This window comes from Bombina bombina, chromosome 7 (genome assembly GCF_027579735.1).
Source record: "Bombina bombina isolate aBomBom1 chromosome 7, aBomBom1.pri, whole genome shotgun sequence".
In the NCBI taxonomy this organism is placed as follows: Eukaryota; Metazoa; Chordata; class Amphibia; order Anura; family Bombinatoridae; genus Bombina; species Bombina bombina.
In genome coordinates, this window is record NC_069505.1 from 81,252,135 (window position 1) to 81,264,882 (window position 12,748).

Here is a 12,748-nt window from a genome sequence, read left to right on the forward strand (position 1 = left end):
TCATAATACAACTTTTCCTTCCTTTACATATCTTTTTACCAATGATATGCTATTCCTCCACCATTATATTTATTGAAAGCTAAACTAACAAAACAACAACAACAAAAAAAAAAATAAAAAAAAAAAAACCCCAGCAACTGGAAACTTAAACTCTGGCAGCCAAGACACCCCGGTACAAAGTCTACGGATTACTCATACCCAGTGAGGGGGAGCCGCGTTCTCTACTACCATCGTTAACAAGAAAGGCATGTTTTTTAAGGGAGCCATAAATTGGATCTGTTCTGCCCTGGGCCAGGCCAGAATTACTCTCTTCCATTTATTAATAAACATTCTGCACTCTCTTTCTGAGGCCCACACTAAATATTGTCTTTCTATGCACATTTGCATTTTTATATTGTTTATAAACTCCGATATACTGGGCACTGCAGGGGATCTCCATTTCAGGAAGATCAGGAACCTGGCCGCTAGAATAGCCATATTTGTTAATTGTCTATCTGCTTTTGAGCCACCGTCATCTTTCAAGAGGAGAATATTCCTCCACTGTAAAGAGCATTTTTCTTGCATATATTTATTGATCCAATACTGAATTTTGCTCCAAAATTGTCTAATTTTTGGGCATTCCCATAAACAGTGACTCAAATCTGCCATTTCTCTCTTACATTTAAAACAGTTTCCTTTGTCCCCCACTTGTGACCATTTCCTAATCCTCATCGGAGTTAAATAGAAATTGTTTATTAATTTAATTTGAGATTCCTTCCAACTCACTAGTACTGTCGCCCCCTCTGCTAGCTTAAAACTCTTTTCTATTTCCTCTACCTGGGAAACAATATGGTTTTTCCTGAGTGCCTCTTCTATTTTGTTCAAATGTTCTTTCCCAGAAATAGTTTGTAATAATCCATACCAATAAGATATGGCCCTTTTGCCCGCACTATATAGTTTCACTCCTGAGTCAATTCCCGGATCCCATACCATCCTCTGCAATTTCAACAACTTTGTTAGATAACTTCTAACCTGCAAATATGCAAAAAAATGTTTTGCCGATAAGTGGTATTGATTAGCCAATCTCTCATATACCTGTATCACTTGCCCATCTGGCTCTAATACTTGTGCAAAGTAAATTATCCCTTTCAATTTCCACTCTCTGAAGACCGGATTGTTTAACCCAGGCAGGAAGTCTGGTGTACCTGCAATCGGTAGAAATTTAGTTAAGCAAAATTCTTGGCCTAAAAGGCCACAATACACCTGCCATGCCCATACCACATTTAGAAAGGTTAATAGGGAACTGACATTGCTCGGTAGTTTCCCATACGGATAGTGCAAGATTGCTTTAAGGTCAAAAGGCTTAACTATTTCTGATTCTAACTCAAAATACGTCACATAATTAGTCTCCGTGAGCCAGTCTATACCGAACTTGACTATTGAAACGATGTTATATTTAACAATATTCGGTAATGCAAAGCCTCCAAATCTTTTATTCTGTGTGAGTTTATCTAATGCTATTCTCGGTCTTTTTTTACCCCATATAAAAAAAGTACAGGCTCTATTATACCTTCTGACATCTCGCTTAGTAATGAACAGTGGTAAATTCTGCATTAAAAACAATAGTTTGGGAAAAACGATTGTTTTGATCAGCATAATTTTGGCCGATATTGATAGATAGTGAATATTCCACTTTCCTAGCATCCCTTCCATATTCTCAAAGAACTCTGCATAATTAAGATGGTACCAGTCTTTAGGGTCGCTCCCTAGTTTTATTCCCAGATAATTAAGGGCCTTCACTTCCCTTAGCCCATGATTACGTATGCTAGATGGTGTTTTGTTAACCCACAGTAGCTCAGACTTCTGTGCATTAATTTTATATCCCGTAAAAAGACTATAATTTTTGATCACCTCTAAGCTTTTGGGGATGCTAGTCCTAGTATCCTGTAAGAATAACATAAGGTCATCTGCATAGAGTGAAACCAGAAATTTTTGATCTCCGATTTTCATCCCCTCAACTTCCTGTCTCAGTATAATCGCAAGAGGTTCCAGGGCAATGTCAAACAGAAGCGGAGATAACGGGCAACCTTGCCTTGTCCCTCTTTGTAATGTTATGTGTTGGGATAATTCACCATTTATCAGTAATTGGGATCTCGGAAAGCTATAGATCCTTTTAATCATAGCCATTATATTCCCCATAAAACCGAATTCCCTAAGAGTTGTGAATAAGTGGTCCCATATGATGGCGTCAAACGCCTTTTCAGCATCTAATGTGAGTAGCGCCAGATCAGGTAGATTTTTACTACTTGAGTCCTGTATTTTATTATAATGGTAATCTAGTGCCACAAGGACCCTCCGCATATTACGTACCGGATTCCTGCCCGGGATAAATCCAGTTTGGTCCTCATGGACCAACTTCCCAATTACTTTCTTCATTCTGTCTACTATTATTGCCGTGAATATTTTATAGTCTTGATTTAAAAGCGAGATCGGTCTATACGAACCCATTTCTTCCGGATCTTTACCTTTCTTGTGTATTAAAGATATAACAGAGTCTGTGAAATAAAATGAATTGGATTTCCCCTGAACATAATAGCTTTTATATAGCTCAACCAGTGTGCCCGTAATCTCCTCTTTAATAATCTTATAAAATTCCGCCGGCAGGCCGTCTGGTCCTGCAGCTTTATTAGTTTTACTACGGTCTATCATTTTTTTAACTTCCTCCTCTGTAATCGGTAAATTAATCTGCTCTTGCTCGTTTTGAGTTATTTTAGGTACCTTAATTTTTTGCCAGAATTCTCTCTTCCTAATCTCATCTATCTTTTCTCCGGTATATAGGTTCTGATAATACCTATAGAAGGCATCCCGTATCTCTGCAGACTTAATGTATGTTTTATTACCTTCTCTGATTGAACAAATCATGTTATTCTTTTTTCTGAATTTAATTATTTTTGCTAAATATTTCGCAGAGATCCCCTGATATCCTGCACAATACGCTCTAATTCTCATGTCCTCCCTCGCCCAACTTTCCCGCATAAAGCTTTCTCTTTCTGCTTTCGCTGTCCTATATCTGTTCCAATTAAAAGTATTAGGAGTACTCATATATCTGGTATAAGCGTTTTTTAGTTGATTTGCCAAATGAATCTCTCTCCCCTTATATTTACGTTTTCTTCGGATCATATAACATTTTATTTGACCCCTTATAACCGCTTTGCCCGCTTCCCAGAGTATTTCTGGGTGACCCTTGTAAGAACTATTCTGCCTGTAATATTCTTTCCAACTATTCGCCAGAAAGTTGTAAAATTTGCCATCATGTATCATATGTTTAGGAAAACTAAATGAATTTGTTTTTGGGTCTTTTTTAATCCCCGCTTCTATCTTGAGACTAACTATCGCATGATCAGATATTGTTATCTCTGCTATATGCGTCTCCAATTCTAGGGCCATTAGACTCTCTTCTATCAGGAACATGTCTATCCGCGAAAAGTTTCTATGTGATTTGGATTCACACGAGAATTCGCGTTTATCAGGATGCTGAAATCGCCATATGTCTTTTAATTTTAATGACTTTGCAAATTCTCTAAAAAGTTTTGCCTCTTTGTTGTGCTTATTTATGGCTCTAGACATGAACCTATCAATTGTTGGACACATAGTAGCGTTAAAATCTCCCGCCATGATTATATTTTGCCCTAGATATGATGCCAGTTTATGTTTAATTTTTCCCCAAAATTCTATATTAATTTCATTCGGGCCATAAATATTACACAACGTCCAGATTTCCTTATTAATTTCCACCTGCACAATCAAGAATCTCCCTTGTGGATCTCTCACCTGCTTTATAATCTTATATCCCAAAGCCTTATTAAATAATATCGCCACTCCACACTTCCTGCTATTACAAGGTGTGGCCACAACTTCTGCAATCCAGTTGGCCCTTAATTTGGATAGTTCTACCTCTTAAAGGTGTAATTCCTGCAAAAACATGATATCAGCCTTATGGCGTTTCAACATTTTTAAAATATTTTTCCTTTTAATGGGGGATGTGATCCCACCCACATTCCATGAAATTAGTTTCAACATCTTTCTCCTTTAATGATATAAAATCTTATGTTAAAAAATTTATCTACGCTCATTCCATTGCCGTAGCGTCCTGACTGCCAGAAAACTGTAATAACAACAAAACAAAACAACAACAAAAAACAAAAAAAAAAAGAAAAAAAAAAAAACCCCGCCCCTATCAATAACAACTAAAAACTTTATCATATACTTGCTTATAAATAACAAATTAAAAACAGTACTAACATTTCTATAATTACACCTCTACTCCTTTCTCTAGACAGTATTTTTTTGCTTCTTCTACTGTATTTAGCACGGTCATATTTCCCTCTGAATTCAACACTACAATTTTAGCCGGGTATCTCAAATTCACCCTAATTCCAGCTTTGATTAAGCCCGTACAAAAGGGTGCCATAATTTTCCTTTTTGAGGAGGTCTCTACTGAGAAGTCTTGGAATATATATATTTGTTTTGTGGCAATCATAAGTGCTGGTGTTTTCCTATAGCATCTCATTAACTGCAATTTGTCCTGAAAATTAAGATATTTTATGAGTACCATCCTCGGTCTTACACTGCCATCAGGGAATTTTTTAATATTGCCTACTCTGTGTGCCCTTTCCACCTGGATTTGTCCTGTCATTTCCATCCCTAAAGCTTGTGGTAACGTATTTGCACCAAAACGTATCAGATCTTCATAATCTCTCCCTTCTGGTAGCCCTACAATTCGTATATTATTCCTGCGCGATCTATCTTCAAGATCGTCTATTTTTAATTGCATTATTTTTATTTTATCCTCATAATTTGACCAATTTGCTTCTTTCACATTTAATCTGTCCTCCATATCTGATACTCTCTCCTCTACTTCCAATATTCTATTAGAGAATGATCTAATTTCTACTGATAGGGAGGCAATTTCACTTTTTACAGCTTCAAATTGAGGTAATATCATATCGGCTAGTTGGTTTAATGTTAATTGCTTTTCCTGGCAGGCCCCCTGATCTTCATTAAGGGACTCTGTTCCTATTTCTGACGACGTCTTGGTTCTCTTATCTCTTTTGGGGGGCATGGCAGGAGACCTTATTTTAAGGTTCAGTATAAATTTTTCCATAAGGCTATACTAGGTCTGCTGTAAAAAAAAAAAAAATATGAAGAGAGGGACGGGGGAGAAGACCGTGAAAGAGTGAAGGGGAGAAAGAAAAAAAAAGAAAAACGGTGTGTAAGTGATCTGCCAAGCTAGTTAGAAGCCTAGCTTGGTCTATGTATACTACTGTGTGTGTAAACCTCTATATAGTGAAAGTCGTGTGAACGAGAGAGGACCGTGAAAAAAAGAAGAAAAAAAAAAAAAAAAAAGGAGAAAAACAGTTGTGTAAGTGATCTACCAAGTTAGCTATAAGTCTAACTTGGTCTATAAATGCCACTGTGTGTGTAAACTTCTATATAGTGAAAGTCGTGTAAGCAGGAGAGATAGTGCTGTGACTCTCCCTATTTTCCAAGATCAGACGAGATTGGGTGTCTATAATATATTGTAGCGATGTGCCGCTGTGTATAATACTACTTAATAAAAAGTGCTTGTATGTGAGGGGTGATAGACAAAAAAAAAAAAAAAAAGGAAAGAAAGAAAAAAAAAATGTATGTAGATACACTCACTAAAAACCTTGAGCTATCTAAATAGACTACTATGTACCTATATAGTTGTGTGTTAAGGAAATCGCCCTACCAGAATAGATATTGTTGTAATTCTACCTTCAGTATGAGTTCTGCTTATTTTGCTTTTGTTTTTTGGTTTTATACTCTGCACGTGTATATTTATAACCTGTTTTTCAGCCTTATTAAATTTAATCAGCCGTTAAAGCTTATACCCCATCTCATATCCAAACAATCTGAGAGCCTTAATAACGTTGCGTGCAATATATGACATCAGTGGGTGTATATCAGCATTCAATGTGTTTAACTTAAATTGTTCACTATCAATGCACACAGAAAGTCTGACACACACTATGTCACTCTGAAAACTGTATCCAGATACCTAAATCAAGTATTTCATAAATCATTGCAAAGGAAAAAAAAAAAAGAAAAAAAAAAAAAAAAAAAGAGAAAATCAGAAACAGCAAAAAAAAAATAAAGAAAGACAAGCAGATGCAAAAAAAAGCAGTCCCTCAATATTTGTAGTCCTCAATTGATAAGGTATCACCAAAAATAGTCTTTACTCCTCCGCTTCTATCAATATTGGAACAAACCAAACATCTCTCAAGTCATAACCATTAGCCTTTCAACGATGTTAACCTTTCAGCTACCTCTAGCTAGTGCTTTTAATACTATAAATAATGTTCTTGAGATTTCCCCAGGGGTTAATATATCAAACTTTTTTTTCTTTTTCTCCTTCCTTCTCCCTATCTCTTTCTTCCTCTTTCCAGATTGATAGTTTGATTTCGCAAACACCACCTATCTTCTAATATTTAGCTCTATAGCCACCTAATCGAGATTTCTTTCCTCATTTCTTTCTCTTTTCCTTCCTCCTTCTCCTCTCCCAACGAACCAGATTCCCGTCAGATTTAAACAATACTTGTATTTCTTTTTGCTTTACTCCTTTTTTGCTCTTCTGCACCCCAGCACAAATTTTTCTCTCCTTTTTTTTCTCTTTTAAAAGGCTCAGACAAATATATTCATTCACACTGACTAGTGCAAATCAGAAGGGTGTTTCCACTTTTCCCACAGTTTTGTAGCTTGACTCGGACCAGCAAGATTACAGTCTATTCACCCACATCACATCACAGCGCTCCCTTTATAGTTATTCCACCACCGTAGAACTGGAGGCTTACTGCCACTACAGCCCCTTTTACTGAGCTTTACCATATATTTATTGTCACTTTTGAAAGTAGGGACCAGTAAGATATAATGACCTTTTTCCACTAGTATGTCCGACTGCTAATGTAAAAAACCATATTAGCGTATCTCCAGTGAACCCAGTCATGCAAGATATAACAGCCTTTATCGCATATAAATCAGGTTTGGAATGTTATTAGCGTAGTAGAAAACTATACTTGCGTGTCGCCATCAAACTTTGTTCAGCGTACCAGGCCGCTGTTTCCAGGCTCCTTTCCTGCTACTCCACCTTCCCGGCAACAGCTGAGATACCTCCCATCTACGCCGGGTGATGCGTGCAGGTTACGTGCTCTGATGCTGTTTTGCGGTGGCAGTCTTTCTTCACTGCCCAGGCAATTTTCGTGTATACAGCGGTCTCAGAACTGCTCGTCTTCTGCTGTCTGGTCCCCAGTTTTCAGAGCGCTGTGATGCGTGTCCCGGGCCGGGACCGATCGGCCACAGATTCAGTCAGTTTTAGACTTCCAGCTAGATGTGTTCTTTCCTCCCCAGGCAGGGCTCTCACCCCCAGCAATAGGAGCAGTTTTAGCGGGGTATGGTGGAAAACCGTCTCTCTCTCACAGAGCTCTTGGCGTGCACCTCTCACGCCACTCCCACAGGAAGTCCACCGTCAGCCCCCTCTGCCTACATTACTGTTTTTTAATTATTCATACCAAGAGAACATAGAAAAATTGTTAACAGGAGTAAATTAGAAAGTTGATTAAAATCGCATGGTCTATCGGAATCATGAAAAAAAAATCGGTTTCATATCCCTTGAATCTCCAGTTTGCTTTTGTACCAAATAATAAAATGTATACTTAAATATCAGGTCTTTGAAATATCACATGATAACAAGTACTGAGTATGGTATATGTTGAAATGTCCGTTTATAAACTAAATATAATTATCTTTGTTTTCTGTAGTGTATGTACTTTACAATCAACAGACAACTGCACATTTGATCAAACAGGTAAAATAATCTGAACACCTCCTTTATCTACTGCTTTGAATACTGATTGCAGATATATACTGAATTCTCATTTTCCCCACAGCGTGTTTCTGTATTGTTGATGATGTAAAATACAATGATTCTGATATAATCTCCAGTAAAGAGGAGTCAGGAGTCTGTATTGTGCAGACATGTGTTAATACAACTATTCAAACTGACATCACTCTCTGTCAATCCACAACGCCAGTGTTCGAAACATCCATTCCTGTTGTAACTACTTTAGCTACAACTACTACAAAAGGTAAGGGATGCTATTACAGAAACTTAAAGGGATACTAAGCCCAATTTTTTTCTTGTATGATTCAGATAGAGCATGCATTTCTAAGCAACTTTCTAATTTACTCCTATTATCAATTTTTATTCACTCGCTTGCTATCTTTATTTGAAAAAGCAGGAATGAAAACTTAGGAGCCAACCCATTTTTGGTTCAACACCCTGGATAGCATTTGCTGATTGGTGGTTACATTTAGCCACCAATCAGCAAGCGGTACCCAGGTGCTGAACCTAAAATGAGCCGGCTCCTAAGCTTTCATTCTTGCTTTTCAAATAAAGTTACTATGAGAACAAAGAAAAATTGATAATAGGAGTAAATTAGAAAGTTGTTTAAAATTGCATGCTCTATCTGAATAATAGAAACAAAAATATTGGGTATAGTATCCCTTTAAAAGGACATTTTACTCAGCATAAAATTGAATTTATCCTTAATGAAACTGTGAAAAAAAAGTTTTATGATGCATATCTGAGTTTCTCTCTATCTAAAACTAAAATCAACTCACCAGAGTAACTACGAGCATTTACCATTCAGCTACTTATATCATGGTAAACAAAAACACATAAAGGAAATAACCAATCAGCATTATCAGTGCTTCAGTTACACTTTGCTTTCTTTTGATCTAGTGGAGACTTGTGGGTTGTGGCCTAGGAGTGTTTTATGGGTGGAGCTGTGACAGGAAGGGCGGTGCAGTGCAGGGGGTCAGGTGTATATTGGGCTATGTTGGGTAGAGCCAGAAATTGTGTGCAGTTTGTGACTAGGGAGGGATGAATATTTCCAAACATTCTAAAAAAATTTTTTTATACATTCGCCTGGTCAAACATTTTAACATTCTAAATTCGAATATTGGTTTTCGAATTTTAATTAACATTCATTAGTATTTGTTTAAATATTTGAATTTTATGTATGCTTTCTATCAGCTGTAATACTCGATTTCAAATTAATTTGTGATTCTAAATTTCGACATTCAAATTTTGATTCAAATTAATGTATGCAATTCAAAATTTCAACATTCAATTTTGAATGTTCATAATATATCGAATATACAGATTTGAAATTCAAATGTGTATATTTGAACTATTAGGTACATTCAAAATTCAAAGCATTATTCAAATTCCAAAGCAACATTTGATTAGAAAGCAAAATTATTATCGATATTCAATTGTGTAAAACGAATATACAAAGAAATATTCTTTCTAACATTCAAATTTTGATTTAGCCACATTCGCCCATCCCTATTTGTAACCCATGATTCTTAATTTTGATAAGTAAAAAATCACTATAAAAATACATTACAAATTTCAATTCTTAAAGGGACATACAACTCAAAAAATTTATTTTATGATTTACGTAGAACATGCAATTTTAAACAACTTTCCAGTTAACTGCTATAATCAAATTTGTTTCATTCTCTTTGTATAATTTGGTATAATTTGCTTATTAAACACATGGGTGAGCAAATGACAATCATTATATATATATATATATATATATATATATACTGTGTGTATATATATATATATATATGTATATATATATATATATATATATATATATATATATATATGCAGCCACCAATCAGAACCTAGGTTCTTTGCTGCTCCTGACCTTTCCTAGATAAACCGTTCAGCAAAGGAGAACAAGAGAAGGAAGCAAATTAAATAATAGAAGTAAATTGGAAAGTTGTTTAAAATTGTATGCTCTATCTAAATCATGAATGTCTAATTATGACTTTACTGTCCCTGTAAATGGCATTAAAGTAAAATAAAAGCCACCCATACAATCAAACCCATAGAATGGCTCATAAACCAAGAGACTCCTATAGTTATCAAAGCTTCTGGACTTAAAGGGTTAAAAAGATCAAAAAAGAATTTCATGCTTCAGATAGTGTAAAATTAAAAAACAAATCTTTTCAATTTACTTCTATTATCAAATTGTTCTTTTTGTTTCCTTTGTTGAAAGGCAGGTAGGAGTGTACATGTGAATTATGCAATTCAGGGCAGCAGTTTTATAACAATGTTATACATTTGCAAGATCAGTAGATGGTAGCAATGTTTCCTGTCATGTAGTGCACCAGAAATGTGCACACTACCTATCTAGATATCTCTTCGACAAGGGGTACCAGGAGAACAAAGTAAATTTGATAATAAAAGTAAATAAAAATCTTGTTTTAAAATTGTAGGTTCTGTCTGAATCACAAAAGAAAAAATTTGGGTTTCATGCACTTACATATGTCGAAATGAGTTTTAAACTTTCACAAGCATTTTAGTTAGAATCAATTTTTATGGATATTTTTTTGGTTTACCTACTCCCTTTTTCAGGTATTTTAATTTTTGAACCTTTTTCAACATCTGAACATAAAAGATTAATTATCAAACAAAAGTACATTTTCTTATGACTGTTTTTATTGAGTAATTTATTTTTTCTTCCTGTTTTTACAACTTTTTTTTATTTTATTTTTTACAGTCACTACTACAACACCGTCATCTTCCACAAGTAAGTGTTTATTACTGAACAAGAACTGAGTTAATTAGGATGAGAATAGAATACAAACTAAGGCCTAGATTTAGAGTTCGGCGGTAGCCGTGAAAACCAGCGTTAGAGGCTCCTAACGCTGGTTTTGGCCGCCCGCTGGTATTTGGAGTCAGTGATTAAAGGGTCTAACGCTCACTTTTCAGCCGCGACTTTCCATACCGCAGATCCCCCTACGCCATTTGCGTATCCTATCTTTTCAATGGGATCTTCCTAACGCCGGTATTTAGAGTCGTTTCTGAAGTGAGCGTTAGAGCTCTAACGACAAAACTCCAGCCGCCTGAAAATAGCAGGAGTTAAGAGCTTTCTGGCTAACGCCGGTTCATAAAGCTCTTAACTACTGTACCCTAAAGTACACTAACACCCATAAACTACCTATGTACCCCTAAACCGAGCTCCCCCCACATCGCCGCCACTCGATTAAAATATTTTAACCCCTAATCTGCCGACCGCCACCTACGTTATTCTTATGTACCCCTAATCTGCTGCCCCTAACCCCGCCGACCCCTGTATTACATTTATTAACCCCTAACCTGCCCCCCACAACGTCGCCGCCAGCTACTTAAAATAATTAACCCCTAATCTTCCGACCGCAAAGCGCCGCCACCTACGTTATCCCTATGTACCCCTAATCTGCTGCCCCTAACACCGCCGACCCCTATATTATATTTATTAACCCCTAATCTGCCCCCCTCAACGTCGCCGACACCTGCCTACACTTATTAACCCCTAATCTGCCGAGCGGACCGCACCGCTACTATAATAAAGTTATTAACCCCTAACCCGCCTCACTAACCCTATCATAAATAGTATTAACCCCTAATCTGCCCTCCCTAACATCGCCGACACCTACCTTCAATTATTAACCCCTAATCTGATGACCGGAGCTCATCGCTACTATAATAAATGGATTAACCCCTAAAGCTAAGTCTAACCCTAACACTAACACCCCCCTAAGTTAAATATAATTTAAATCTAACGAAATAAATTAACTCTTATTAAATAAATGATTCCTATTTAAAGCTAAATACTTACCTGTAAAATAAATCCTAATATAGCTACAATATAAATTATAATTATATTATAGCTATTTTAGGATTAATATTTATTTTACAGGCAACTTTGTAATTATTTTAACCAGGTACAATAGCTATTAAATAGTTAAGAACTATTTAATAGTTACCTAGTTAAAATAATAACAAATTTACCTGTAAAATAAATCCTAACCTAAGATATAATTAAACCTAACACTAACCTATCAATAAATTAATTAAGTAAACTACCTACAATTACCTACAATTAACCTAACACTACACTATCAATAAATTAATTAAACACAATTCCTACAAATAAATACAATTAAATAAACTAGCTAAAGTACAAAAAATAAAAAAATATTTACAAACATAAGAAAAATATTACAACAATTTTAAACTAATTACACCTACTCTAAGCCCCCTAATAAAATATCAAAGCCCCCCAAAATAAAAAATTCCCTACCCTATTCTAAATTAAAAAAGTTAAAAGCTCTTTTACCTTACCAGCCCTGAACAGGGCCCTTTGCGGGGCATGCCCCAAGAATTTCAGCTCTTTTGCCTGTAAAAGAATAAATACAATACCCCCCCCCCCCCAACATTACAACCCACCACCCACATACCCCTAATCTAACCCAAACCCCCCTTAAATAAACCTAACACTAAGCCCCTGAAGATCTTCCTACCTTGTCTTCACCATCCAGGTTCACCGATCCGTCCTGAAGAGCTCCTCCGATGTCCTGATCCAAGCCCAAGCGGGGGGCTGAAGAGGTCCATGATCCGGTCAAAGTCTTCATCCAAGCGGGGCAGAAGAGGATCTTCCATCCGATTGAAGTCATCATCCAGGCGGCATCTTCTATGGTCTTCCATCCGGAGCGAAGCGGCAGGATCCTGAAGACCTCCAGCGCGGAACATCCATCCGGCCCGACGACTGAACGACGAATGACTGTTCCTTTAAGGGACGTCATCCAAGATGGCGTCCCTCGAATTCCGATTGGCTGATAGGAT

General features: G+C 36.5%; 1 protein-coding gene across 1 annotated transcript in view; it reads left to right on the forward strand.

Moving 5' to 3' along the window:
• Positions 1 to 12,748, forward strand: part of LOC128636234 (mucin-2) — a 212,029-nt gene that overhangs the window by 135,728 nt on the left and 63,553 nt on the right. The window contains exons 28-30 of the mRNA XM_053689272.1: positions 7,818 to 7,864; positions 7,947 to 8,144; positions 10,641 to 10,670. Coding sequence (XP_053545247.1) covers positions 7,818 to 7,864; positions 7,947 to 8,144; positions 10,641 to 10,670 — 275 coding nt within the window. The remainder of the gene's footprint in view (positions 1 to 7,817; positions 7,865 to 7,946; positions 8,145 to 10,640; positions 10,671 to 12,748) is intronic.